General features: G+C 39.2%; 1 protein-coding gene across 7 annotated transcripts in view; it reads right to left on the bottom strand.

Moving 5' to 3' along the window:
- Positions 1-26097, bottom strand: part of CNOT1 (CCR4-NOT transcription complex subunit 1) — a 100737-nt gene that overhangs the window by 58615 nt on the left and 16025 nt on the right. For all 7 annotated transcript variants that reach the window (XM_077898230.1, XM_077898223.1, XM_077898226.1 and 4 more), the window contains exons 2-8: positions 15279-15554; positions 4463-4570; positions 3787-3885; positions 3343-3411; positions 3207-3261; positions 2518-2721; positions 1150-1318 (exon numbers count right to left, since the gene is read on the bottom strand). In XM_077898230.1, the coding sequence (XP_077754356.1) occupies positions 1150-1318; positions 2518-2721; positions 3207-3261; positions 3343-3411; positions 3787-3885; positions 4463-4570; positions 15279-15380 (806 nt within the window). In that variant the 5' untranslated portion in view covers positions 15381-15554. The remainder of the gene's footprint in view (positions 1-1149; positions 1319-2517; positions 2722-3206; positions 3262-3342; positions 3412-3786; positions 3886-4462; positions 4571-15278; positions 15555-26097) is intronic.

Genomic DNA, 26097 nt, shown 5'->3' with positions numbered 1-26097 from the left:
AAAGGCTAAAAATGTCTATCCTGGCAACTAGACTAGGAAGCTCTGATTTCTAAATTGAGAAACTAGGGGAGGAAAAAGAGACAGAAATTTAGCCACCAGGATATTTACAGCTGCCACCAAAACTAGTACAGGCATATCCAGGAGATTTTATGAATTAGGCTCCAGACACAACAACAAAAAAAAAAACCAAGTCAAATGAATTTTTTCATTTACCAGGGTATTTAAATTATGTTTACACTACACTGTAGGTCTACCGAGTTTGCAATAACATTAAGTCTAAACAGAAATACTTTTTTGCTTAAAATTTGCTGACCAACATCTGAGCTTTCAGTGAGTTATAATCACTGATGATAGATCACCATTAACAGAGTAATAAAAAAGTTTGAAATGTCAAAACGTGACAAAAAGGAGACAAGAATAAGCTAATGCTATTGGAAAAAATGTGCCAAGACTTGCTTGACACAGGGTTGCCACAAACCTTCAGTTTGTTTATTGGGGGGGGGGGGGGGGAAGCAGCCCTGGTGACTCAGCGGTTTAGCACCGCCTCCAGCCTGGGGCGTGATCCTGGTACCCAGAATCCAGTCCCATATCGGGCTCCCTGCATGGGGCCTGCTTCTCCCTCTGCCTGTGTCTCTGCCTCTCTCTCTGTCTCTCTCATGAATAAGTAAATAAAATCTTTAAAAAGAAAGTGCAGTATCTCTGAAGCACAGTAAACTGAAGCATACAAAACGAGGCATGCCTGTATGTGTAAGATTAAATTTAGAAGCATGGGACGCCTGGGTGGCTCAGGAGGTTGAGCGTCTGTCTTTGGCTCAGGGCATGATATCGAGATCCCAGGATGGAGTCCTGCATTGGGCTCCCTATGAGAAGCCTGGTTCTCTCTCTGCCTGTGTCTCTGCCTCTCTCTGTGTCTCTGATGAATAAATAATATACATATGTCTATATATATATATATAGAAAGAGAGAGAGAGAGAGAAAGATATCTATAGATCTATAGATCTCTCTATATATAAATAAATAAATTTATAAGAGAAATTCCTGAGAGGCAGAGATAATAGCACATTAACTAATCTTAGGAACTTGCCTTAAAAAAATTACATCATATTTGGCACAAGAGTAATCAAAAGTTTAATATGTCTTACTACCAACCTTGCACAAAAGCCATAGCCTACTTCCTGCATAAAATCAGCCAAGGAGCTCTCCATCATGGTTTTAGCTACCCCTCCGGAATCAGGCAGGATCCTGTCCATTAGAATGTCCCGTTTTTCAGGGTATAAAAGTGGTGCAAGCACCACGGGACAGCGTTCCTGGGGAAAATCTGAAGGAGGAAAAGAAGATTATGACTGCTATCCCGATTAAAAACAATCCTAAAAGCGCCTCAAACTTTAATCTTCCATAAGTTCATTTTCCAAGTTTTTTCAGTGTTTTCCAATCCAACAAACCCATGTTATGACCTTAACACCAATTCCAAAATATGAACATTTTCTCATCACAAAATCTGCTTGAATAATTTGTTTGTATTAGGATCCCAGTATCTAGTGGCCAGTTCACAATATCACTTTAAGTTTTCACAGGACTACCAGTTCCCAAAGACAACATTAGAGAGAATCAGAGTATCAATGTAACTTTACTGACAAGAAGAAAGCTTTCTATCATTGAGAAAGTTAATGTAGTTTAAAATTAAATTATACAGGGGGCACCTGGCTAGCTGAGTTGGAAGAGCACGCAACTCCTGATCTCAGGGTTCTGAGTTTGAGCCTCTTGTTGGGTGTAGAGATTACTTAAATATAATTAAACTTTAATTTTTTTTTAATTAAGAAGCACTTGGATGGCTCAGTTGGTTAGTCATCCAACTGTTAATTTCGGCTCAGGTCATGGTCTCAGGGTCCTCTGGGATTGAACCCCAAGCTCAGCGGGGAGTCTGCTTCTTTTCTGCCTCTCCCTCTGCCCCTCCCCCACCTGGCTCAGGTGTGTTTTTTCTCTCTCAAATAAGTAAATCTTTCCAAAAAAATTTTTTGAATAAACTAAGCCATAAATAGTCAAGTTTTAACAGTGAAAATGAACAGCAGTTAGTGTACAAAGATTTGTTTTTAAAAGACTACTTATGTCTCTAAAATAAAGATCTGAGAAAAGAATAACAACAGGACCAGGAGTTATCTTAGCACAGCAATACAAAAAGTCCACAAAATGGGGATATCAATAATGATCAATTTTTTAAAGTAAAAAGAACATACCACAACAATGTAGTCTCCATCACCCTAAGGTGATGGAGTCTAGACTACATGGAAATATACTAAGTCATAACTTAGACTGTATTTACAGAACAAGATTATTGAAGTCATGTTCATTTTATAACTTTTCCTATGAGGCTTTAGTCAGTTTCATATTTGAAATTACAAAATATTCTCTTTTTAAAAGTTAAACTTAAGTACAGAAATCATGGTCTTCACTTGTATTCTAATGTGTTTGTGTTCATCCAAAGAAATAATCTTTTGTAGGCAACAGATACTCCTTTACCTCTGCGCAACGTCTTAAGAAAAGCGTCTATTTGTTCCTGTCCAACTCCAAAGGCTCCCTTCTGCCCAAAGAGGAGATGGGAGAGGAGGAGATGTAGAACCTCTATTGCTATATCTTGGAAGCCACCTTCTTGATTTCCACTGACGTCTGCGTCAATGTAAGAACGCAGAAGATCAGGAAGCTTCTGTTTGATAAACTGGGCAGCTAGAAGTCAGGTAAACCAAAAACCACAAATTACTTTTGCACCACAATAGGTAAAAAGTCACATCAGAACACAGATGACCATCATTCTTATTCACCAACTCACCCCTTACCCTCTAATGTTTTCATAGTTATAGCTGGCAGGTATAAAATAAAGCCAATTGCCAGGGGCTGGGGGACGGAGAAATGGAGAATTGTTCAGAGGGTTTACTGTTTCAGTTTTGCAAAATGAAGAAGTTCCAAACATCTATTACACAACAATGAATATAGTAACACTACTGAACTATACACTTAAAAATGGTTATGAAATTAAGTTTTTTATGGCATGTTTTTACCATACATATATACATTCGAAAGACCGGCCAAAAGAAAATAATCCTGGATTATCTTACACTCTAAAATTTAAACTATGGAGCCTCAAGATTCAAAAACTCATGGATTTTAAAGAATTAACTTCACTACAGGATCTTTAAGAAAAAAGAACTTACCAAAACCTCTGAGATCTGAGCTGGAAGAATTCAAGAGGGCAAGGCCAAAAATTACCTGAAACAAAAGGGTCAGATTGACCGAAGAGTCAAGTAATTGTTTTTAATTCAATTTTGCCTCTCTTCTTTAATCACTTACCTCTTGTACTTTGCTTAACTTGAGAACTTTACTCAGCTGGGCAAATAAGTGGGGTGCAGGTTTTAAACTCTGAAACAAACCAAACTTTATTTTAAAACAACAAAAACTTAAAAAAGAGAACTTAAGATTTTCAGCAAGTTTATAAAAGCATCTATTCACCCAATTATGCTGCTACAGAGGAGTGACAGAATTCTCTAGTCATGCTAGAAACAATACACCATATCCTAGAACTGTGTGTGGACTGACCATTTTAAACCTTCAAATTATCTGGTTTTAGTGCATTTCTATTAATTATCAAACAGTCTTGATTTTGCTAGAAAATTTTTAAAAACCCAAGTAACTATTGAAATTTTTTAATTAAGACATGTCATTATGACATCAAGGTTTAAGGCCTTTCTAGAAAGTCACATTCTTAGGACTACTAAAGATAAAAGCAATACCAACCTTCTGATAGTGCAATGGATTATCAATGGCATAGGACAGCGTCGAGATAAAATTTGGCTTTGTAATCAGCGACGCACACTCCTGAATCAGAAACTGAGTCTTTAAAAATAAAAAGTGAATTTTCATTAGCAAGCACAAACATTCATCTTCTTCACAGACACAGAGGTGCTCAGAACATTAAAGTGTAATTCAATATTGCACATTTTTTCTAAGCATTATCAGAATTAGCTCTTTAAAAATCCCATTTAAACTAGAGTCCATTAGCAACAAGTCAACACCAACACCTCTACAGAATAGTTTCCATTGACAAGAAGATAACTCTAAGGAACAACATAATGACAAACTATTGTCATACTGAAAATCAAGCCAGAGAAACTTTATCTAGAACAAAGATCCTTTCTCTGTCTTATTTATCAAGCAGGACTTCCCCCACATTCCTGCTTCCTGTAGGCAAGTCTGATCCCCAGCAATCTAAGCCTGAACTAGGCAGCTATTAATGGTCTGCAGCCAGGCAGAAGGGAGGAACAAAAAAAGAACAAATCCCAGTATCTTTTAGCCATTGAGCTAAGATTATCTCTGGAATGATTTATATGTATCGTTTGCTACACACACTATGCCCAAAATGCAATTCATTGAACAACAGATCTAAGTAAACATAAACTCTAAGTCCCAATACCTGATGAAAATCTTTGCCACTGCTTTTACCATCGCCACTGAAATCCACATGCGAAAATAGGCAGCGTAATAAATGCCTGTCTGCCTCAGGACCGTGCCGATTCACAATCTAAAAAGACCAAAAATATAAATTTGTAGTCACCATTAAGGAGGATTAAAAAAAATGTCCCTAGGCAAAATCCCAAACTACATTAATTATTCATTTTGAGTAAGAGTTACAGGAATTAATAAAATGGAGATACCAGTATTTTATAATTAAATGTTTCCTACAGTCATTGGCAGGAAAAATAGAAGAAATTAATCAGTCCACATAACTGTGTGTACTTTGGTCAATATTTAAACCAAAACACCAAGTAGCATAAATGACATGTAGTAAGAATACAAAGTTTTTAATTATAAGGCAACAATTTTATACCAAACTAGAGTTACGAGAAAATCACTTTTTCTATGCAGTATTTGTACCCTAAAAATATAACCTGAACTCCAACACAACTGTAACTCTTTAGCTACAAGGCAACGTGCTTAAAAACAAAACAAAAATGTCTGGAGACGCCTGGGTGGCTCAGTCAGTTAAATGTCCAGCTCTTGATCTCAGTTCTCTCAGTCTTGAGAGTCTTGATCTCAAGATCTCTCAGTCTTGACTGAGAACTGATCTCAGGTCAGTTCTTGATCTCAGGGTTTTGAGGTCAAGCCTTCAGTTGGGCTCAGCACTGGGCATGAGCTTAAATTAAAAAAGAAAAAACAAACAAACAAAGTCTAATAAGTTCAGTACTTTAGTGCTGCCCCCAAGTTCCATTAGTTTTTTTTTGCTATTTCTTAAATTTACCTATGTTTGTACTCACTATTCTAATTAGAGAGCTTCAATTATCTATACATGAGCTGTTCTCTCAGCTCCTAACTACATGACCTGCCCTCCCATCACCCCTTCACACTGCTTTACTTTTCCTAATAGAGCTTATGACCATCTGATAATTTATTCTCAATATCCCCCACTAGACTTTAAGTTGCATGAAAACAGGAAATTTGTGCAGTTCAGCTAGCTTCTTCACACCTGGAAAAGAGCTTAGCACACAACAAGGACAGAGTAATCATTTAAATATTACAAATATTTTCTTACACTTTAGGCTAAATATGGTACTGAACTTCCCTGGTTTAATCTTCAACAACTCTGCCAAAATCTACTGCAATTTTATAGATAAAGAGATGGATACTTGTATCAGACTAATGAGCCTTAAATCCTATAGTCCATGAACTAAGAAATCAAGATCTGTAGTCCAACTCCACTGTACCATAATTACATGGCAGCTGGCTAAGTTAACTTATTTTAATTTCAGTTATCCCCACCCAGAAAATGCAGCAGTTAAATAAGACCTTGTGGGGAGCCTGATGCAGGACTGGATCCTAGGACCCAGAAATCATGACCTGAGCCAAAGGCAGACACTCAACCAGTGAGCTACCCAGGGGTCCCCAGATTTTTTAAATTTAAAATGAAGGCAGGGGATCCCTGGGTGGCTCAGTGGTTTAGTGCCTGCCTTTGGCCCAGGGCGTGATCCTGGACTCCCAGGATTGAGTCCCACATCGGGCTCCCTGAATGGAGGCTGTTTCTCTCTCTCTCTCTCTGTCTCTCATGAATGAATAAATAAAATCTTAATAAATAAATAAATAAACAAACAAACAAACAAACAAACTGAAGGCAGTAACTCTCTACATTCCAATGATCACAGTTTTGGACTGTAATATATGCAAGTAACGAAGCATCTTCCTAGTAATACTTACTAAACAATTTTAATTCTTAAAAATACTGATTCTAGGTTTTTATTATATTATCTGTATGAATACTTCAGGTTACTTTATTTAAAAATACTGCATGGGGATCCCTGGGTGGCGCAGCGGTTTAGCGCCCGCCTTTGGCTCAGGGCGTGATCCTGGAGACCCGGGATCGAATCCCACGTCGGGCTCCCGGTGCATGGAGCCTGCTTCTCCCTCTACCTATGTCTCTGCCTCTCTCTCTCTCTCTCTCTGTGTGACTATCATAAATAAATAAAAATTAAAAAAAAATACTGCATGTATTTGAAACTGTTTAGTATAATAAAAAATGAAAAAATTGTGCATCAAATATAAAGGGTAGTTCTAACTTGAAAATCATTAATTTAAAGGACAAATTTTTCAAACCCTTAAGTAAAACATGGTGAAACTATGAGTACTTTTTTCTGTTCTTGAATAACAAAAAACTTAATTTCCATTTTCAGTAAAACATACTCTTGAAAAAAGTGGTCCAGGGAGAAAAGGAATAGTTCATTATTACCACCCTCAAATGACAGGCCAAATGTAGATTTCTACCTGGGACTGAGAATTCCAGAAATAAAACTGTTAAGGACTGATGAATGTCCCAAAAAATGTCCCTCTGTTCAAGTGATGAATCTGGGGCACAATGAGCCATTAAAGAAAAGAGACTATACATTTAGAAACCTAGATCAACATACTGCATAAATGACAAAGGAGGTAGAGCTGAAAAAACAACAAAGCTCAAGATACCGCTTTTAACGTCTATGAGCAAGCCATCTAGCCAAAGGGGAATGCTGGAGAAGCAGAATGAAGGAGAACATGGGAGGTAGCAACCATTACATAATTAGAAAACAGAAATGACACTCTACCACAACATACTTCCCTGTCCTCAAACATCCCTAAGATTGTTTACATTTGAGTAAATAACGGAGTTGATTCAAAGATGAGCAAAAATCCAAAGACTTAGCATAGAACCTATTGAAAGAACTGTAAAATAAATGGAGCAAACAGTTAAGACAGATGAAAAACATACATTTAAAGGACTTACCCAAATAAACAGAAGAATTTAGATAAATAATATTTCATATTGTCAAAGAAATTATATGAACTGTTTTTAAGGGGAAAAGTCCTCAAAAAACACTGGTCCAAGGACAAGATAAGGAAATGAAAGTAAGCTTGCAGTACTTAAGAAAGAAACTTAAGGCAAAAATCTTCAGAAAAGATAACCACGTATCAGTAGATCTCAATCCACACGAAAAAAATTCAAAGATGGGATACCTGGGTGGCACAGTGGTTGGAGCACCTGCCTTCACCCCAGGGTGTGATCCCAGAGTCCCAGGGTCAAGTCCCACATGGGGTTTCGCTGCATGGAGCCTGCTTCTCTCTCTGCCTAGGTCTCTGCCTCTATCTACCTCTCATGAATAAATAAATAAAATCTTAAAAAAAAAATTCAAAGAAAACAACAAAATCCAAAAAGATCTGAATGGGGTATTAAAAGATATACAATAGGGGATCCCTGGGTGGCTCAGCGGTTTGGCGCCTGCCTTTGGCCCAGGGCGTGATCCCAGGGTCCTGGGATCGAGTCCCACATCGGGTTCCTCACAGGGAGCCTGCTTCTCCTTCTGCCCATGTCTCTGCCTCTCTGTGTGTGTCTCTCATGAATAAATAATTAAAAAATATATAAAAGTGAAAAACATATTCTCAAGCATAAAAGAATTTCATTAACACCACTCAAGTTCAAAATGAAACAAATCTGACAATAATCTGCAGCCAAAAAAGAAATGAACGAAAATAGAGGGCTTTTGGGGAATACAGAAAAAGGACAGGAGGCAATAAGAACTGAATCTATTCAATATATAATACACTTCTAGTAATGGGGCTTGATGGGCTCAGCTGGTGGAACAGAGAGGACTCTTGATCTCAGGGTCATGAGTTCAAGCCCCACATTGGGTGAGAGCCTACTTTAAAAAAAAGAACACATGTCTAGTAAGACTATATTGCCTTTTGAATAAAAGTTGTCTTACAGACTTAACTTCGGGAACAAAAATTTTACATAATTACCTAGCAAAATTAAATTCTTAGAAGTATTCCCTAAATACTGAAAGTAATATGAAAACAATGAAGCCAATTGTATATCCAGTTGGTAGTATAACGATGCCAAGAACTTCTCTTAATACCTCAAAACATTAATTTGATGGTATATCTCTAGTGAGATACACAGCTATACCTCATTTTATTGCACTTCACAGATAATGTTTGTTTTTCAAATTGAAAGTTTGTGGCAACTGTCTATCAGTGACATTTTTGCAAAAGCATTCACTCATTTCTTGTCTCTGTCACATTTTGGTAATTCTCACAATATTTCAAATTTTCCCATTATATTTCTTATGGTGATCTATAATCTGTGACCTTTGATGTTACTACTAGAATTGTTTTGGGGCACCATAACTACACCCATATAAGACACCAGACGTAATAAACGCCATGTGTTTTCGGACTACTTCACCAACCAGCTGCTTCCCAAACTCTTTCCCTCTATTACCTGTGACACAACAGTATTGAAGTTAGAACAATTAATAACCCTACAATGGCCTCCTAAGCGTTCAAATGAAAGAAGAGTCAAACATATCTCACTACAAATCAAAAGAAATGATTAAGGTTAGTTGAGCAAGGCATGCTGAAAGTCGAAACTGACTGACCAAAAGCTAGTCCTCTTGTGCCTAGGTCAGCCAAAATGCCTATGTCTGCCTATGTCTCTGCCTCTGTGTCTCTCATGAATAAATAACAATTTTAAAATAAAATACAATTGAGTATAAAGTCAGTTTTGGGGGGCAACTGAGTGGCTCAGTCTGTTGAGCTTCTGACACCTGATTTCAGTGCAGGTCATGATCTCATGGCTGTGGGATTGAGCTACTATCTGGCTCTGCATTCAGCGGGAGTCTGCTTGAAATTCTCTCCCTCTTCCTCTGCCCCTCCCCCTCCACACTTTGTCCCTTGCTCTCTTTCTTGCGTTCTTGCTCTTTCTCTCTCTCTCTAAATAAAATTCTAAAAAAAGAAAACAAGTCTTTGGAAATCACATCACATGCTTGTAGTCCCTGCTTTAGTTAAAAAGTAACACATGCCCCTCATCCCCAGTTTTATCAAGAAAAATTTCACATGTATAGAAAAATCATAGTAGTACAGTGAACAGCTGTATAACTGCTGCCTAGATTCAGCAATTTAACATCTTACCATAATTATTTTTGTTATTTATATATATTTTTTGTATCAAAGTATGGTTGACAGTACGACATAGTGATCTGACAATTCCATGTTCTGCTATGCCACCCAAGTGTTGCTACCATCTGTCACCATATAACATTACTACCATACTATTGACTATATTCTAGATCTTTCATTCCTGTGACTTACTCATTCCATAACTGGAACTCTATTTCCTGCTCCCTTTCACCTATTTTGCCTCTCCCTATTCATATTTCTTTTACTGGTTTGATGCTAGACACTTGAGTATGTTATTTCCTGCAAATGAAGACTTTTTCTTCTTTTTTTAAGATTTTATTTATTCATGAGACACAGAGAGAAGCACAGACATAGGCAGAGGGAGAAAGAGGCTCCCTGTGGGGAGCCCCAACTCCATCCCAGGATCCTGGAATCACAACCAGAGCCAAAGGCAGATGTTCAAACAATGAGCCACCTAGGTGTCCCAAAAACCACAGATTTTAAAAGAAATTTATTAAGGGCCAATGCAACAAACACTTATTTTATTTGGATCCTAATTCAAGCCCAAGTGTTATAAAAATTTTTTAATGAGGCAAAAGAGGAAATTTGAGTATTAACTAGACATTACATGTTTAAAAATTATTGTGCATTTTCTTTTAGAGAGAGAAAGTGCACATGCCCAAACGAGCTGGGGAAAGACTAAGGGGGAGGGAAAGAGAATTCCAAGCAGGCTCCACAACCAGTGCAGAGCACCCACATGGGGTTCCTTCTCGCCTCCCTGAGATCATGACCCGAACCGCATGTTTAACCAACTCAGTCACCCACAGAACCCATAGCTTTTTTTTTTTAAAGATGTGACAGTCGGGGGGGGGGGGGGGGACACCTGAGTGGCTTAGTGGTTAAGTGTCTGCCTTCAGTTCAAGGGCATGATTCCAGGGTCCTAAGATTGAGTCCCACATCAGGCTCCCCACAGGGAGCCTTCTTCTCCCTCTCGCTGTCTCTGATGAGTAAATATTTTTTTTTAAGAAGATGTGACAACAAAAAAATAAATTAAAAAATAAAAATAAAAAAGATGTGACAGTAAGGGGCACCTGGGTGGCTCAGTTAAGCATCCAACTCTTGATTTTAGCTCAGGTCATTACCTCAGGGTCATGAGATCAAGCCCTGAATCAGAAGCTCAGCATGGAGTCCAAATGTCCCTGTATCCTCCCTCCCTTTGCCCCTCCTCCAGCTCCATCCAGCACACTCTAGCTTTCTCTCAAATAAATAAAGGCTTAAAAATTTTTTTTGAACAATAAATGTGTGGTACAGAGCAGATGCTTAAATAGCTGAATGAAATTGTCAGGTCACATTCTGACCAACACAGCTTTCAGAATTTATCCTGAAGAATTATTCCAAATAAAGACGAAAAGAGGTAAGTCTTCACTAATGAGATATTATTGGATTTGTTTCTCCAAAATGGAAATTCCAAGATTTAGAAGGACTTAAAGGGCCCTAAAATTCAGATTGAGATTAGATTTTGTTCTCTAATCAAAGGACCCCTGAGCCCGGGTGGCTCAGAGGTTTAGCGCCGGCTTCAGCCCAGGGCCTGATCCTGGAGACCCGGGATCAAGTCCCACATCGGGCTCCCTGTGTGAAGCCTGCTTCTCTCTCTGCCTGTGTCTCTGCCTCTGTGTCTCACATGAATGGATAAATAAAATCTTAAAAAAATAAAAAAGAACAATGAACTTAACCACTATAATTCATCAAAGCAGCATCAATTGCAATAAACCCTACAAGCATACAAAGCTGATATTTCAGGGATCCCTGGGTGGCGCATCGATTTGGCACCTGCCTTTGGCCCAGGGCGTGATCCTGGAGACCCGGGATCGAATCCCACGTCGGGCTCCCAGTGCATGGAGCCTGCTTCTCCCTCTGCCTACGTCTCTGCCTCTCTCTCTGTGTGTGTGTGTGTGACTATCATAAATAAATAAAAATTAAAAAAAAAATTTCAATATACTACATACACTGAACTACATGAAAAGAAAAAATAAGTACTGAGTAATTCCAAGAATTGAGCTTTTCCATTAGAAAAGAGTGACCCAAGTTTGAATATCTAAGAATTTATTCTACAAAAAAGCTAACACACATGTAAAAAAAATGTTGTAACAGCAATGTCAATAGCAAAAACAAAAAATAAAGTATACAGGGATCCCTGGTGGCTCAGCAGTTTAGCGCCTGCCTTGAGCCCAGGGCATGATCCTGGAGTCCGAGGACCTAGTCCCACATCGGGCTCCCTGGGTGGAGCCTGCTTCTCACACCTCTCTCTCTCTCTCTCTCTCTCTCTCTCTCTTGCTTCTCACACCTCTCTCTCTGTGTCTCTCATGAATAAATTTTTAAAATCTTAAAAAAAAAAGTATATAACCTAAATGTCCATCAATAGAGAAATAAATTATGATCATTCATATAATGGTGTCCTACACCGCCTTAAATGAAGAAACATCTTACGTATAGAATAAGGAGTACTTTATTTTCTTCTTTTTCTTTCTTTTTTTTTTTTTTTTTTTTTTGGAAAGGCAGACTCCATGTTCAACCGGGCTCAAATTCACTACCCTAAGATCCAGAGTCAGATGCTCTACCAACTAAGCCAGCCAGGCCTGCAAGGAATCATTTCCTTTTTTTTTTTTTTTTTTTTTTTCTTTTTTCAAGGAATCATTTCTAAGACAGACTGGTAAGTTAGAAAAGAAAAAACCCAAGATAAAGAAAACTATCATATGCCAACATATGAAAAAAGGATGGAAAATATTTTACTATTTTCTTCATTTTTAAACTTTTTAAGAATAATTTTGTTTAACATGGTTCAGCATTATCAGAATAATATTTTACTGTTTTCTATGTGCAAGTATCTTCGAAAGAACAGTTAAGAAACAGAAAACATCAATTGCCTAGGGCAAAGAAAAAACGAGTAGCTGGGGTAATCAGGTTAATAGATGATCTATTTTAAAAATAAAATTAGGGCACCTGGGTGGCTCAGATGGTTAAGCACCTGCCTTAACACCCCTAGGTGCTCTTCTTAACTTCATTTATTCCTAACAAGGATGTCAGACAAATTTTATTTTTATCCTTATTTTGCAGATGAGGAAAATAAAGTTCAGAAAAGCTACCTACTACTATCACACAACTAGTGTAAGTTTTAATTTAACAACATATACAATTCTAAGTATGGAACTCCATTTGATTTATTTTTTAAAGATCTTGTTTGTTTATTCATGAGAGATAGATAGGAGCAGATAGGCAGAGGGAAAAGCAGGTTCCCTGCGAGGAGCCCGATGTGGGACTCAATCCCAGGTTCACAACTTGAGCCAAAGGCAGATGCTCAACCACTGAGCCACCCATGCATGCATCTCTCCATTTGATTTATTAATAAGAAAAGGGTACCATCACTAAAACTAAGATACAGTATACTATTTAACTTTCATAAACATTGCATGAGGGACACCTGGGTGGCTCAGCAGTTGAAAATCAGCCTTCAACTCAGGGTGTGATCCTGGAGTCCCATGCAGGGAGCCTGCTTCTCTCTCTGCCTATGTCTCTGCCTCTCTCTGTATCTAATGTCTCCATTCTTCCCAAAAAAAAAAAAAAAAAAAAAGGCATGAAATGCTCAACAAGTCAAAACTATACTTGAGAACAAGGATTTTTTAAAATTGAAGGTCAACAGTGAAAACACTGAGGCAAAAGATTTGAATTGAACACTTCTCCAAAGAGGAGCATGGGAAAAGATGTTCAACGGCATTAGCCACACTACCAAACAAAGTACTTGTCCATACTCATTAGAATGGGTACAAAGATATAAAATAACAAGTGTTAGTAAGGATAAGGAAAAATTGGAACCCTGGTAAACTACTTGTGGAATTGAAAAGTGATCGAGTGAAAAGTCTGGTAGTTCTTCAGAAAGTTAGTGTTACCATATAACCCATCAATTCCATTCTTTATTATATATCTCAAAAATTGAAAACAAAGATCCAAGAACTCATAAACAAATGTTGAAACTCTTAATAGCCACAAAATGGAAATAAATTAAATATCCAACTGAATAAACAAAATGTAAAATATCCACAGAACTATTTGTTCGTTATTATAAATAATATTCATACAGTATTATTACTCATAAAAAGGAATGAAATACTGGCACAGACTCCCAACATGGATGAAACATCTTAAAGGAGGGGAAGGAAGAGAATCTCAAGCAAGGGTCCACATTCAGTGCAGAGCCCCACGTGTGGCTCAATCTCATGATCCTGAGATCATGACCTGAGCTGAAAGTTGGACATTTAAGTGACTGAACCACCTAGGTGCCCCCACGAGACAGATGAATCTTGAAAGCACTGTGCTAAGTGGAAGAAGGCAGACACAAATGGCCACATCTGGTATGATTGCATTTATATGAAATGTCCAGAAAGGCAAATCCATAAAAGCAGAAAGATGAGTGGTTGCCAGGGTCTGGAGGGAGAAGGAAATGGGAGAGCAACTGCTAATAGATTCAAGTATTTCTTTTCGAGGTGATGAAAACATTCTGGAGTTAGATGGTGATGATTAAGTAACTTAGTAAATCCACTAAAAACTACCAAACTGCACATTCATTATAAGGGTAAATTTTAAAGTTTGTGAAGTACATCTTAATTTTAAAACATAGATAAGGACAGCACCTGTGGCTCAGCAGTTTAGCGCCACCTTCAGCCTGGGACGTGATCCTGGGGACCTGGGATCAAGTCTCGCATCGGGCTCCCTGCATGGGGCCTGCTTCTTTCTCCCTCGCCTGTGTCTCTGCCTCTCTCTCTGTCTCTCATGAATAAATAAATATTTTTAAAAAATAAAAAATAGTAAAACATATATAAGAAAAAAATGAGACTAAACCAAAACAAACCAGACATTTCATAATTTTTATAGACAAATTTAAATCTGTGGCTTCTTTAAAGAAAAAATTGAGGGGATCCCTGGGTGGCGCAGCGGTTTGGCGCCTGCCTTTGGCCCGGGGCGCGATCCTGGAGACCCGGGATCGAATCCCACATCGGGCTCCTGGTGCATGGAGCCTGCTTCTCCCTCTGCCTGTGTCTCTGCGCCTCTCTCTCTCTCTGTGACTATCATAAATAAATAAAAGTTAAAAAAAATTTAAAAAAAAAAAAAAAAAAAAGAAAAAAAGAAAAAATTGAGGGGGATTCCTGGGTGGCTCAGTTGTTTGGCACCTGCCTTTGGCCCAGGGCATGATCCTGGAGACCCGGGATCAAGTCCCACATCAGGCTCCCTTGCATGAAGCCTGCTTCTCCCTCTGCCTGTGTCTCTGCGTGTGTGTGTGTGTGTGTGTGTCTCACATCGATAAAAATAAAATCTATTAAAAAAAAAAAAAGGAAAAATTGAGGGGGCAATTGGGTGGCTCAGTTAGGCATCGCTCCCTGCTCAGCAGAGAGTCTGCTTCTCCCTCTCCTGCTTGCCACTTGCTTATGTACGGATGCACGGTCTCTATGTCAAATAAATGAATAAAATCTTAAAGAAAAAAAAAAGGATGCCTGGGTGGCTCAGCGGTTGAGGATCTGCCTTCCACCCACCAAGGCATGATCCCCAGTCTGGGGATCGAGTCCCGCATCTGGCTCCCCACAAGGAGCCTGCTTCTCCCTCCTATCTGTGTCTCTGCCCCTCTCTGTGTGTCTCATGAATAAATAAAATCTTTAAAAAAAAATAAATTGGGATAAAATCTTTTATATATTAAAGCTGAGGAGAACCTTCTTTCTACTGCATACTCATTCCTCTAATGGCACTTGTTTTCTAAGTTTACTTACATGCTGTATTTCCTGCTGGCTGGCTCGGTAGTTTTTCTTGGTTAAATTGTCCACCAGGTAGCTGATTTGAGACAAGGCCAGCGAGAGCGAGTCAAGATTCATTGCTGGTTGGGGCGGAAGCAGGCGGCCGAGCCCGGCGCAAAATCACCATTATTCCCCTTTAGTCACCTCAGAGGCAGGTTAATGCTTTCTTTGTAATTAGCCTATATCTGATGTCTGTACAGTGTCTTCAGTTCTTCTTTACCAGGGGTATTACTCTGTCCTGAAACATGGCACCTGTTTTTTTTTAAAAAAAAAAAAAAAAGAAAAGAAAAATCAGATTTTTAAATTAGTTTTTTTATATAGAGAAGAGTTGAATAGCCGTTGTCTCTCCAACTTAATACCTGAAAGACCACTAAGGACTCAAAAAAAAAAAAAAAAAAATTTTTTTTAAGATGTCTCGACCACTAGTTACAGAAGAAGATGCCAAGTTGGAAAATTAGGTAAGGCCAGTATAAGCAGGAAATATCCCCCCTCAAAAAAGTTGCAGTTTAGCAAGACAAAATATAATATATGGATTTCTATTTTATCTACTTGAAAATGATTGCTTATACTATACTCTTTAGAAATAGCAGGAAAGTACTTAAAATTAGGACTAATGGAAAGAAACTCATCGGACATTTTCAGTTCCTCTACACACACCATCTACAACCTACTTTTAAGATTTCATTTATTGACTTTACTCCTTGTGTACTACACTTCAGAATCAAGTATGATAGTTTGGCCCTAAAGCTGTACCTTAGGGTGTATGTTTTAGGTTTTAAATGGCTGTCATAAATGCAAGTAAGAGCTTCAGAACCCAAACTCCTTCCCACATTGTTGAAAATATTACTAAGATTTAGAAAAGGAAGCCCTAAGCAGAAAATGACAGGATGCTTATCTGTTTAATTCCAACCTGGGGCTGAGTCAGAAAAACTATTCTGTATTAAAAAAAGGGGCGGAGGGAAAAAAAAGGAGAGGAGAGAATCACAAGTTTTTCTTAGGAATTCACCAAGTACCGCTGATGAAACACAAAAATCTTTAAAAACAAGGAGCTGAACTTATGCAAAACTTCATGTTCTAAAATCCCCAAATTTCATTATAATCAGAAAATTCACGAAGATTTTTATTTTTTTTATTTTAAAGATTTTATTTATTTATTCATAGACACACAGAGAGAGACAGGCAGAGACACAAGCAGAGGGAGAAGCAGGCTCCACGCACACAGCCCGACGTGGGACTCAATCCATGGTCTCCAGGATCACACCCTGGGCTGCAGGTGGCGCTAAACCGCTGCGCCACAGAGGCTGCCCCACAAAGATTTTTTTTAAAGATTTCATCCATTCATTTATGAGAGACAAAAAGAGAGAGAGGCAGAGAGACACAGGGAGAGGGAGAAGCAGGCTCCATGCAGGGAGCCCAATGTGGGACTTGATCCCAGCACCCTAGGATCACACCCTGAGCCAAGGCAGAAGCTCAACTGCTGAGCCACCCAGGCATCCTGAAAATTCACAAAGATTAAAAGGCTCTCTTAGAGACAGTAAAACCTTTACCTTTAACAATTTCTAAACAAATTAGAAACACTACATTGTTTTGGTGTTTCAACTTTATACAAAGCAAAAGTTCAACCTATGGTATCACTCCACATGCTCCCTAAAGAAAGAGAAGGAGCGGGTAGCCCGGGTGGCTCAGCAGGTTAGCGCCGCCTGCAGCCCAGGGCGTGATCCTAGAGACCTGGGATCGAGTCCCACGTCAGGCTCCCTGCATGGAGCCTGCTTCTCCCCCTGCCTGTGTCTCGGCCTCTCTCTCCTCGTGTCTTTCATGAATAAATAAATTTTTAAAAAAAAATTTAAAAAGAGGAGGAGCTTGAAAATGTGCCAAGATGTTTTGTTCATTCTAAATAACACATGAATTGTTTTTATCTATCCATTACTTGCAACTAAACTAGCCTGTTATAAATCTTAGAGAAGTCTCCTTCACATTCTATTCATAGCAATATTTCCTATATCTGACTAGTAAGACATCCAACTTTGAGGGCCTATATAAGTTTACAAGCAAAGGGCAGCCCCAGTGGCACAGCAGTTTAGCGCTGCCTGCAGCCGGGGTGTGATCCTGGAGACCCGGGATTGAGTCCCACATCGGGCTTCCTGCATGGAACCTGCTTCTCCCTCTGCCTGTGTCTCTGCCTCTCTCTCGCTCTCTCTGAATGAATAAATAAATAAATCTTAAAAAAAAAAAAAAGTTTACAAGCAAAGAGAGGACTCATCAGACTGTTAACAACAGTATTAACTGTACAACCTTTCCTAAAATTCAAAATAAATAAAGTATCCCTCCAGATATAGAAGTTCTTTTTGCATCAAGAACTCCAAGGACACAGATTTTCAGGGAAGTCTATCTCAGCAAAAGGAAAAAGTAAAGTAAAAGAGTAAAAAGTAAAAAAAATTAAAAAATAATAAAAAATAAAAATTAAAAAAAAAGAGTAAAAAGTAACTCTTTAGGGGCTCCTGGGTGGCTCAGTTAGTTAAGCGTCAGACTCCTCATTTTGGCTCAGGTCATGATCTCAGGTGGAGAGATTGGCTAGCCACAGGCTCCCAGCTCAGTTAGGAGTCTGCTTAAGATTCTCAACCTGTGGGGATCCCCGGGTGGCTCAGTAGTTTGCACCTGCCTTCGACCCGGCTTGTGGTCCTGGAGTCCCGGGATCGAGATTCACATCAGGCTCTCTGCACGGAGCCTGCTTCTCCCTCTGCTTGTGTCTCTGCCGCGCTCTCTCTGTGTGTCTCTCATTAATAAATAAATAAATCTTGAAAAAAAAAAAAAAGATTCTCTCCCTATGACCATCCCCCTGGCTCCCACAAGCTCTCTCTCTCTCTCTCTCTCAAATAAATAAATAAATAAATAAATAAATAAATAAATAAATAAATAAATCTATCTATCTAAAAACAAAAATCATTTCTTAGTTGAGTCTAATGAAAGCCCTATACAATGAAACTACAAGACTTTGTTGAAAGACATCAAATATGACACAAACAGCCACCCAAAGGGAGCCTGCTTCTCCCTCTGCCTATGTGTCTACCTCTCTCTCTCATGAATAAAATCTTCAAAAAAAAAAAAAAAAAGACACAAATGGAAAGACATATGTTAATGGGTTAGAATAGTTAATACTCTTTTTTTTTTTTTTAAATAGTTAATACTCTTAAAATGTCCACATCACTCACAGAGTTAAGCATCTGACTCTTGATTTCAGTTCAGGTCATGATCTCAGGATTGTGAGATGGAGCCCTGCATCAGGCTCTCCGGTGGGCATGGTGCCTGCTTAAAATTCTCTCTCCCTCTCTAAAAATTAGTAATTTAAAAAAAATTTTAAATTAAATGTCCACACCACCCAAAGCCATGTAGATTCAACAAAAAACCTGTGAAAATTCCAATGGCATTTTTCACATAAACAGAAAAACAAAAGTCCTAAATTGGTATGGAACTATAAAAGATCCTCAAGAGCCAAAGCAATCATGAAACATAAGAACAAAACCAGGGGGACACCTGGGTGGCTCCGCGGTTGAGCGCCTGCCTTCGGCCCAGGGTGCAATACTGGAGTCGTGGGATTGAGTCCCACATCAGGCTTCCTGCATGGAGCCTACTTTTCCCTCTACCTATGTCTCTACTTCCTTCTCTTTCATGACTAAATAAGTAAAACCTTAAAAAAAAAAAAAAAAAGAACAGAGAGTATATACAGTCAACTAAAAACTTGATAAGGGAAGCAAGAACAACCTATAGGGAAAGGACAGTGTCTTAAAATGGTGCTGGGAAAACTGGATAAATCCATGCAGAAAAATGAAAACAGACCTCTTTCCTAACACCACTCACAAAAATTAACTCAAAACTAAACAGAAGACCTGATACCAAAAAAATTCCTAGAAGAAGGACACCTGGATGGCTCAGAGCATGATCCCAGAGTCCCAGGGTCTGGTCCCGCATGGGGCTTCCTGCATGGAACCTGCTTCTCCCTCTGCCTATGTCTCTGCCTCTCTCTCTCTCATGAATAAATAAATAAAATCTTTAAAAAAAAATTCCTAGAAGAAAACGCACAAAGCATACTTTTCAGGGCCAGTCTTGGCAATGATTTTTTTTGGACATGAGGCCAAAAACACAAACAACCAAAGAAAAAAATAATAAACGCAACTACATCAAAATTAAAAGCTTCTGCACAAAGGAAACAATTGACCAAATGAAAAGGCAATCTACAGAATGAGAGAATATTTGCAAAACATGTACCAGATAAAGGGTTAATACACCCCTCTTTTTAATTAAAAAAAAATTCCTACAACTCAGTAACAACAAAAAAAGTCACAATCCAGGGGCACCTGGGTGGCTCAGTTGGTTAAGCTTCTGCCTTTGGCTCAGATCATAATCCCAGGGTCCTGGGATCAAGCCCTACATCAGGCTCCCTGCTCAGTGAGTAGCCTGCTTCTCCCTCTCCTACTCTCCCTGTTTGTGTTCTGTTGTCAAATAAATAAATAAAATCTTTTTTAAAAATCACAATCTGGGCAGCCCGGGTGGCTCAGCGGTTTAGCGCTACCTTCAGCCCAGGGCCTGATCCTGGAGACCCGGGATCGAGTCCCACATCGGGCTCCCTGCATGGAGCCTGCTTCTCCCTCTGTCTGTGTCTCTGCCTCTCTCTCTCTGTCTCTCATGAATAAATAAATTAAAATCTTTAAAAAGGGATCCCTGGGTGGCGCAGCGGTTTGGCGCCTGCCTTCGGCCCAGGGCGCGATCCTGGAGACCCGGGATCGAATCCCACATCGGGCTCTCGGTGCATGGAGCCTGCTTCTCCCTCTGCCTATGTCTCTGCCTCTCTCTCTCTGTGACTATCGTAAGTGAATAAAAATTAAAAAAATAAAAAAATAAAAAAATAAAATCTTTAAAAAAAAAAATCACAATCCAATTAAAAAATGGGCAGAAAACCAAAAGATGTCTTTTTCTCAAAGACATCTGCAAAGGTGCTCAACATCACTAATCATCAGGGAAATGCACACCAAAACCAGGATAAAACACCATCTAACACCTGTAAGAATGGCTACAACAAGAAAAGGGCTGGAGAGGACATGGAGAAAAGGGAACCCCTATGTACTGCTGTTTGGACTCTAAAGTGGTTCTACCACTATGGAGAACAGTGTAGATCCTCAAAAAATTAAAAATAGAGGTGTCTGGCTCAATCGGTAGAGCATATGACTCTTGATCTCAGGGTTGTGAGTTCAAACCCCACATTGGGCATGGAGCTGACTTTAAAAGCACAATAATAATTAATAATAAAACTACCAGAGAACCCAGTAATTCCACTTCTGGGTACATATCCAAAGGTAATGAAAACAGGTTACTGAAAAGATACATGCACTCCCATGTTTACTGCAACATTATTCACAATAACCAAGATATGAAAACAACCTGGATGCGTGGCTGGCTCAGTTGGTAGAACATGTAGATTTCGGGGTTCAGAGTTCAAGCCCCACATTGGGTAGAAAGATTACTTAAAAATAAAATCTTAAAAAAATATATGGAAACAATCTAAGTGTCAACAAATGAATGGAAAATATGTGGTGCATATATACACTGGAATACTTTTCAGCCATGGGGGGAAAAAATACTGTCATTTGTGACAACATGGATGGCCTTGAGTATATTATGCTGAGATAAATCAGACAGAATAAGACAAATACTGTATGATATCGGTTATATGTGGAATCTTAAAAACAACTCTGAAACAGAAAACATATTGTGGTTACCAGAGGTGGGGAAGGGTGGGGTATAGGCATGGGGGTGGTGAAATGATGAAGGTGGTCAACAGATTAACTTTCAATTATGATCAGTAAGTCTCAAAGATATAATGTATGGCATGGTGATTAAAGAGTAAATCTTAAAAGTTCTCATCACAAGGAATAAAAAATTCTTCTATCTATGGGTGGTGGTAGATTTCTTGTTGTTGTTCTTATTGTTGTTTTTAAGTAGGCTCCAAGCCCAGTGTGGAGCCCAGCATGGAATCCAATGCAGGGTTTGAACTCATATCCTGAGATCGAAGACTTGAGCTGAGACCAAGAACCGGACACTTAACTGACTAAGCCACCCAGGTGTTCCTGGATAGTGGTAGATGTTAACTAGATTTATTAGTGTTCATTTCACAATATACAGAAATACTGAATCATTATGTTGTACACCTGAAACTATTATAGTGCTCTATGTTGACTCTACCTCAAAAACAAAATAAATAATTTAAGTACCAAATGACAAAACAGAGTGAGGGGCACCTGGGTGGCTCAGTAGGTTAGTGTCTGTCTGCTTTTGTCTCGGTTCATGATCCCAGGGTCCTGGGATCCAGCCCCGCATCAGGCTCCCTGCTGCACGGGGAGCCTGCTTCTCCCTCTGCCTCTGCCTGTCATTCCTCCTGCTTGTGCTGTCAATAAATAAAAATAAAATTAAAAACAAAAACAAAAAAAAAGCAGAGTGAAATAGTCATAACCAGGAAGTGAAGACAGGAATGTTTAAGGGTACAAACTTGTGATTTGTAGGTAAGTCTTGGAGATCTAATACACAATACAGTGATTATATACAACAAAACTGTATTATAAACATTAAACCTGCTAAGAGACTAGAAAAAAAAAAAGATTTATTCATGAGAGACACAGAGACAGAGGCAGACACACAGGCAGAGGGAGAAGCAGGCTCCATGCAGAAGTCTGATGTGGGACCCAATCCCAGGACTCTAGGATCACACCCTGGGCCGAAGGCAGATGCTCAATCATGGAGCCACCCAGGTGTCCCAGAGACTAGATCTTAATTGTTATCATCACTAGAATAATCATTTGAAGTGACAGAGTATTAGCTAATGCTACAATGGTATGAATGTAACAAATCATGTAGCACACCTTAAACTTGTATGTCAACTATATCTCAATTTTTTTAAAAACATACCCTACTGGCGCCTGGGTGGTTCAGTGGTTGAACGTCTGCCTTTGGCTTGAATGATGATCCCAGGGTCCTCAGATTGAGTCCCGTATCAGTGTCCCCCCCCGCCCCGCCCCCCCCGTGGGGAGCCTGCTTCGCCCTCTGCCTATGTCTCTGCCTCTCTGTCTCATGAATAAATAAAATCCTAAAAAAAAAATAAATGCCCTAGATAGAAACAATGATATCCCAAAAGCAATGCACCCATGTAACTCCTAAATCTTGGTTTCTGAACACTAAAAAGCAATGGTTTCTTAGAGAAATGACTAATTCCAAGAGTCTGGATAAGGAAAATAAATACAAGGTGAGTTTGTATCCATTCCGTGACAAAAGGAAACACTCAAAAATCCAAGAGGGATATGTCAGGAAGATACAAAAGCCAATTAAAGGCAGTCTCACTTAATTCTGGGTCCATCTGGACATCGAAAAAGGACTTATATTATGATCAATGACCAACTGTGTATTTTGCCCCCAGTGCAACATCATTTAGAAATGCCTAAAGGAGAAAAGAAAAAGAAAAAGAAAAAGAAAAAGAAAAAGAAAAAGAAAAAGAAAAGAAAAAGAAAAAGAAAAAGAAAAAGAAAGAAATGCCTAAAGGGGGAGCAAAATTCAAAATAATGTGCATATTGTACTACTGTCAACCAATACATTCTAAATTCTTAATTTATCAAAACATATCATTTTGGGGGGCACCTGGATGGCTCAGTTGGTTAAGAGCCCAATTCTTGGTTTTGGCTCAGGTCATAATCTCATGGGTCATAAAGTTGGCTTGGGATTCTCCCCCCCTGCCCCTCCCCCAACTTGCACACAAAATCACAGACACCCTCTCTCAAATAAATAAATCTTAAAAAATATATATCATTTTTGAATGCATGCCAGTGAATACACAAGTTTATTATTTGGTGTCACAAATTTCTTTCTACATGTTGTAAGTTCTTCATATATGTACAGATATAAATAATCTAACACAGGGCACCTGGGTGGCTCAAGGGTTGAGTGTCTGCCTTTGGCTCAGGTTGTGATCCCAGGGTCCTGGGATTGAGTCCCACATTGGGTTCCTCACAGGGAGCCTGCTTCTCCCTCTGCCTATGTCTCTCATGAATAAATAAAATCTTAAAAAATAAAAACTAACACAATTAAATATTCTAACATAAATATATGATTAAAACAACAATGTGTTACTTAATCTGCAATTTCAGTAAAACACTATGGGTAAAAATGTCCTAACAAATCATAGCATAAAAAAAACTGAATACAGTAAATGAGAATCCCTGAATCCATGATTACACTTAAAGAGGAAGATGTACCTTTTACTAAAAGATGCCAACGAATAAATTGAAAAAGTAGGAAAGAAAAATAAAGATACCATTTTGTAACACCTGTAACCTGTATAAAAGTTGATTCAGGCAACTGGGGCGCCTGGGTGGTTTAGCTGGTTTAAGCATCCAGATCGTGATCTGATGGTTGTGGGATCAAGCCCTACATCAGGCTCTCTAGTCAGCAGGAAGTCGTCTTGAGATTCTTTCTCCTTTCCTTCTTCTACCCTCCCCTCACTCGCTCACGTGTGCATGCAACACACTTTCTCTAAAATAATCTTTTTTTTTTTTTTTAAGTTGATTCAGGCCAAAAATTACCAATGCCTAAAAAACATCAGGTGCAAGAGTGCTGGGACATTTGCACACTATTACCCAACAAATTACCTACTAACTAGAGAAGGAAAAAATGTCCCTTTACAATACACCCTGTACTGAAGGCGGCACTAAACCGCTGAGCCACCTGGGCTGCCCTACAATACAGCTATGGCAGTCACTACCTTAACCAAATGAGTAACCAAATGTATTACTAATGGTAAAACTGCCCAACATATAGGTCTACTGATGTGTTGCAATATGAAGTTATCACCTTGACGTATTCTTGCCAAAAATAATTACCATAAGCCTAACCATACCTCCATACCTATCAATTCCCAGGAAATAAAGAGGTTAAAGGGACAAGTTTATAATACGCATGAGACTCTAACAAATATATCCAAATACTGGTTCATTCTACCAAGTCACTGGCCTGCACTTGTCAAAACATCAGCAGGGAGAGAAAAAAATGGGGTCTGTTCTACATTACGAAACTAAAATAAAGCTCCTCATAGGGAGCCTGATGCAGGACTCAATCCCAGGACCCCGGGATCACGCCCTGAGCCAAAGGCAGACGCTCAACCACTGAGCCACCCAGATGCCCCTCTCAATTGTATTTTAATTTTTAAAACTATAAAGTAGTTTTTACAAACTTAAAGTTTAAGATAAGTAATAGCAATTTTAGGGGATGCCTGGGTGGCTCAGCAGTTGGGCTCAGCTCAGGGCGTGATCCTGGAGTGCTGGGAAAGAGTCCCACATCAAGCTCCCTGCATGGAGCCTGCTTCTCCCTCTGCCTATATCTCTGCCTCTCTCTCCCTGGGTCTCTCATGAATAAATAAAATCTTTAAAAAAAAAAAAAAAAGTAATAACAATTACTATTTGTAAAACTTGGGCATCTTCTAACCAGAGCTTCCCCAAAAGGGTAGATCTTTAATGGGTAGGAGGTAGCACAGAGAATTAAGAATCTTCTAAGCCCTCAAGACAGTCTCGTAGAGCAGCTAACCCAGTCTACCTTCTGATAACATCAGGCGAATAGCAAGTATTTAGCATAAGCACAGTGGATGAGATATTCTATCACCTCATATCTGCTTTAAGAGTTTGCTGAAAAGTGAGCAGCTGGGGCACCTTGGTGGCTCAGGGGTTGAATGTCTGCCTTAGCTCAGGTTGTGATCCTGGGGTCCTGGGATCGAGTCCTGCATTGGGCTTCTCCCTCTGCTTGTCTCTGCCCCTCTGTCTCTCATGAATGAATAAAATCTTTAAAAAAAAAAAGGAAAAAGAAAGAAGGGTGAGCAGCTGTCAGTCTTCAGTGGAGCTGTAGAAGTTTATAAAACATGTAACAAGGAGCATAGCCAGGCTGGACAAGATGTGACTAACTGGTGCAAAGTGATGATAGGCTGAGTGGCAGGTTCTTTTCTTTTAAGATTTTATTTATTCATGAGAGACACAGAGAGAGAGAGAGAGAGGCAGAGACACAGGCAGAGGGAGAAGCGGGCTCCATGCAGGGAGCCCGACGTGGGACTCAATCCTGGGTCTCCAGGATCATGCCCCGGGCTGCAGGCGGCACTAAACCGCTGCGCCACTCAGGCTGCCCTGAGTGGCAGGTTGAGAGAAGGAATTAAAACTCAGATCTCAAAAAAAAAAATAAAAAAATAAAAAAATAAAAAAAAATAAAAAATAAAAAATAAAAAATAAAACTCAGATCTCTTGTCGTCTATGTTTTAGTGGCATGTGAGATAGCTGTAATGCCTTACAATGCTGCAATGTAAACAAATTCTCATATTAAACATTTATCAGGGGGCAGCCTGGGAGGCTTAGTGATTTAGCACTACCTTCAGCCCAGGGCATGATCCTGGAGTCCCAGGATCGAGTCCCACGTCGGGCTCCCTGCATGGAGCCTGCTTCTCTCTCTGCCTGTGTCTCTGCGCCTCACTCTGTGTCTCTCATGAATAAATAAAATCTTTTAAAAATAAATAAATAAAATAAAAAATAAACATTTTTCAGGGACACCTGGGTGGCTCAGTGGTTGGGCGTCTGCCTTTGGCTCAGGGCATGATCCCAGAGTGCTGGGATCAAGTCCTGCATCAGGTTCCCTGCAGGGAGTCTGCGTATGTCTCTGCCTCTCTCTCCCTCTGTCTCTCATGAATAAGTAAAATCTTTAAAAAATAAATGAAGAAGGACAAACA

This window comes from Canis aureus, chromosome 5, assembly GCF_053574225.1.
Source record: "Canis aureus isolate CA01 chromosome 5, VMU_Caureus_v.1.0, whole genome shotgun sequence".
NCBI classification, from domain to species: domain Eukaryota; kingdom Metazoa; phylum Chordata; class Mammalia; order Carnivora; family Canidae; genus Canis; species Canis aureus.
The sequence above is the reverse complement of the archived record's forward strand: the minus strand, read 5'-3'. Positions and strand labels throughout refer to the sequence as shown.